A 2,737-nucleotide genomic window follows, 5' to 3' on the forward strand; every position below is an offset into this window, starting at 1 on the left:
GGTTATTTTTTTCATTGAAAACTGTTTTTGTGACAAAAACTTAAAAAATATTATCCTAAAAAAATTCTCATAAATTTATATCATATTTTGTTTTAAATATTTTGTTCCACTCTAGGCGTGGTTTATTATCTAGTACTCTAATTAAAATATTTAAATCCAAGTAGAAAATTCAAAATTTGCAATAAGATTTATTCCAGCCGTGTGTCATTTCCAAATTCAAGGCCGCCACATATCACACACCAGTGCTCACCACGCAATATAACCACAAGCACTGAGTTATAGTTTTCAAGATTTAGCTTCCACCAATCATAAATAAACACGTCAACAAAACGAATCAATCCGTAAAAACGTCCAGATTCTTAGAGCCTAGAAGTAGGCATATTCGGTCGGCCATTATTTAACGCTTCTAACCAATCTTCTCATCTTCCCTGAACAAGACCAACAACAACCAAAGAGATTATTATCTCCTTCATTCCCTTTGAACATTTTCGAATTGGAGAGTTATGGCTTTAGCTGTCACTTCTTCTTCAACTGCCATCTCTGGATCCAGTTTCTCACGCTCTGGACCTTCTTCTGATCCTAAAGGTACTAACTCCTCATTCTATTTCGTTACTTCAAAATCAACCCTCAGATTGTGTTTACTGTAACCTGATGATGTTCCGTTCACTTTTGCAGCTCTTCAAATCTGTTCGTTTAGGTTATCTGAGCTATCCCATGTCTCTCAAAGACGTTACTCTCTCAAATCCCTAAAGGCTGAGTCACATACACGCAACGACTCTTTGGTTACCCGTGCTTCGACCCTAATCACTCCAGGTTCGTTACTGAAACACGATTCGATTTTTCACATTCCGATTTATTCTCTGTTACCGGTTTGCACTAAACCAACTAATTAGACTTGGTTAGATAAATTTTAGAGAAATTCACGTGATAATTTGTCACAAAATATTCTTTTATTACATTTTTGGTATACGTTTAACTAATCTAGATTTCGGGTTTAGACTCGTTGGGTTGGGAAGTTTTGTTATAAAGTTTCAAATTTTTAAAAATAAAAAATAAATATTAAAATTTTCAAATAAAAAAAGTTATTTTAGTCATTTTTTGGACAATTTTTGTAAAAAAAAAAGAAGTTATTTTTCTTTTTTTTTTTTTTTAAGAGAATTGTCCTAAATTTTAACCAAATTAGCTATAATAGGATTTACTTATTTTGGATTTTGTTGGATGATGATCACAGAAGTGGAAGAGAAAGAAGAAGACGTTGAGGATTTCGAGCAACTCGCGAAGAAGCTGGAAGAGGCTTCTCCACTTGAAATCATGGACAAAGCTCTCCAGAAATTCGGAAGCAACATCGCAATTGCTTTCAGGTAATCAATCGATTCAATTAAAGATCCAAAAGAATAGAAAGAACTTGAATTTGACATATAAAACTTATTTATTTTATTTCTTTTACTTCAGTGGGGCTGAAGATGTTGCACTGATCGAATACGCTCGTTTAACCGGAAGGCCCTTCAGGGTTTTCAGCTTAGACACAGGGAGGTTAAACCCCGAAACCTACAGGCTCTTCGATGCCGTGGAGAAGCAGTACGGGATCCGAATCGAGTACACGTTCCCTGATGCGGTCGAGGTACAAGCTTTGGTGAGGAACAAGGGTTTGTTCTCTTTCTACGAGGACGGTCACCAGGAGTGTTGCCGTGTGAGGAAAGTAAGACCTCTGCGCCGCGCTCTCAAGGGTCTCAAAGCTTGGATCACTGGACAGAGGAAAGATCAGTCTCCGGGGACGAGATCCGAGATCCCGATCGTTCAGGTTGATCCGGTGTTTGAAGGGTTGGATGGTGGTGTTGGAAGTCTTGTGAAGTGGAACCCTTTGGCGAATGTTGAAGGTGGTGATGTTTGGAACTTCTTGAGGACGATGGATGTTCCTGTGAATGCATTGCACGCGCAAGGGTATGTCTCTATTGGGTGTGAGCCGTGCACTAGGCCGGTGCTTCCAGGTCAGCACGAGAGAGAAGGAAGATGGTGGTGGGAAGACGCTAAAGCTAAAGAATGTGGGCTGCACAAAGGGAACATCAAGAAGGAAGATGACACCACCGCGGATTTAGCACCCGCTATTGTGCATGATATATTCGAAAGCAACAATGTTGTTGCATTGAGCAGAGGAGGGATTGAGAATTTGTTGAAGCTTGGTAACCGCAAAGAGCCGTGGTTGGTTGTGCTGTACGCTCCTTGGTGTCCGTTTTGCCAGGCTATGGAAGCTTCTTATGTCGAATTGGCTGAGAAACTGGCGGTGAAAGGGGTTAAGGTGGCGAAGTTCCGGGCTGATGGTGACCAGAAGGAGTTTGCTAAGCAGGAGCTTCAATTAGGGAGCTTCCCAACGATACTTCTCTTTCCCAAAAGCGCTCCACGCGCAATTAAGTACCCGTCAGAGCATAGAGATGTCGATTCGCTTATGTCATTTGTGAATCTTCTCCGGTGAGTTGTGAGATTGGAAAGTTAAACAGTGTGATGAAGAATGAAGAAAACTAAGATGAAGGATGATTTCATCTTGAGATTGTGGATCTAAAAGAATAAGCAAAAGCTATGTGTTCTATATGGTATTGTAGGGTATATAGACTCTTTTTCTGCCTTCTTGTCGTTAAATCTGTTTTTGTTCTTTCTTTTTTGAGTTTTACTTGAGAAGGAAAAGGATCCATGTAATGGGATTTTGTTGATTATGTTATTCTAGATATGTGAATTTTCTACA

The 2,737-nt window shown here is 39.5% G+C and overlaps 1 protein-coding gene across 1 annotated transcript; it reads left to right on the forward strand.

The window, feature by feature from the left end:
- Positions 1-410: 410 nt before the first annotated feature.
- LOC106342464 (5'-adenylylsulfate reductase 2, chloroplastic) lies at positions 411-2,737 on the forward strand. The gene is made up of 4 exons (XM_013781409.1): positions 411-585; positions 676-813; positions 1,232-1,361; positions 1,453-2,737. Exons 1-4 carry the CDS (start codon positions 504-506, stop codon positions 2,468-2,470), a joined length of 1,368 nt encoding a protein of 455 aa, XP_013636863.1. The 5' UTR covers positions 411-503; the 3' UTR covers positions 2,471-2,737.

Source organism: Brassica oleracea, chromosome C4 (genome assembly GCF_000695525.1).
Source record: "Brassica oleracea var. oleracea cultivar TO1000 chromosome C4, BOL, whole genome shotgun sequence".
Taxonomy (NCBI): Eukaryota; Viridiplantae; Streptophyta; class Magnoliopsida; order Brassicales; family Brassicaceae; genus Brassica; species Brassica oleracea.

Excerpts from the sequence above, each read along its gene's own strand:
- LOC106342464 (XM_013781409.1), top strand. The coding sequence starts at position 504 with ATGGCTTTAGCTGTCACTTCTTCTTCAACTGCCATCTCTGGATCCAGT. Across the intron at positions 814-1,231 it reads TTCGACCCTAATCACTCCAG|AAGTGGAAGAGAAAGAAGAA; the intron begins GTTCGTTACTGA and ends TGATGATCACAG. Across the intron at positions 1,362-1,452 it reads AACATCGCAATTGCTTTCAG|TGGGGCTGAAGATGTTGCAC; the intron begins GTAATCAATCGA and ends CTTTTACTTCAG.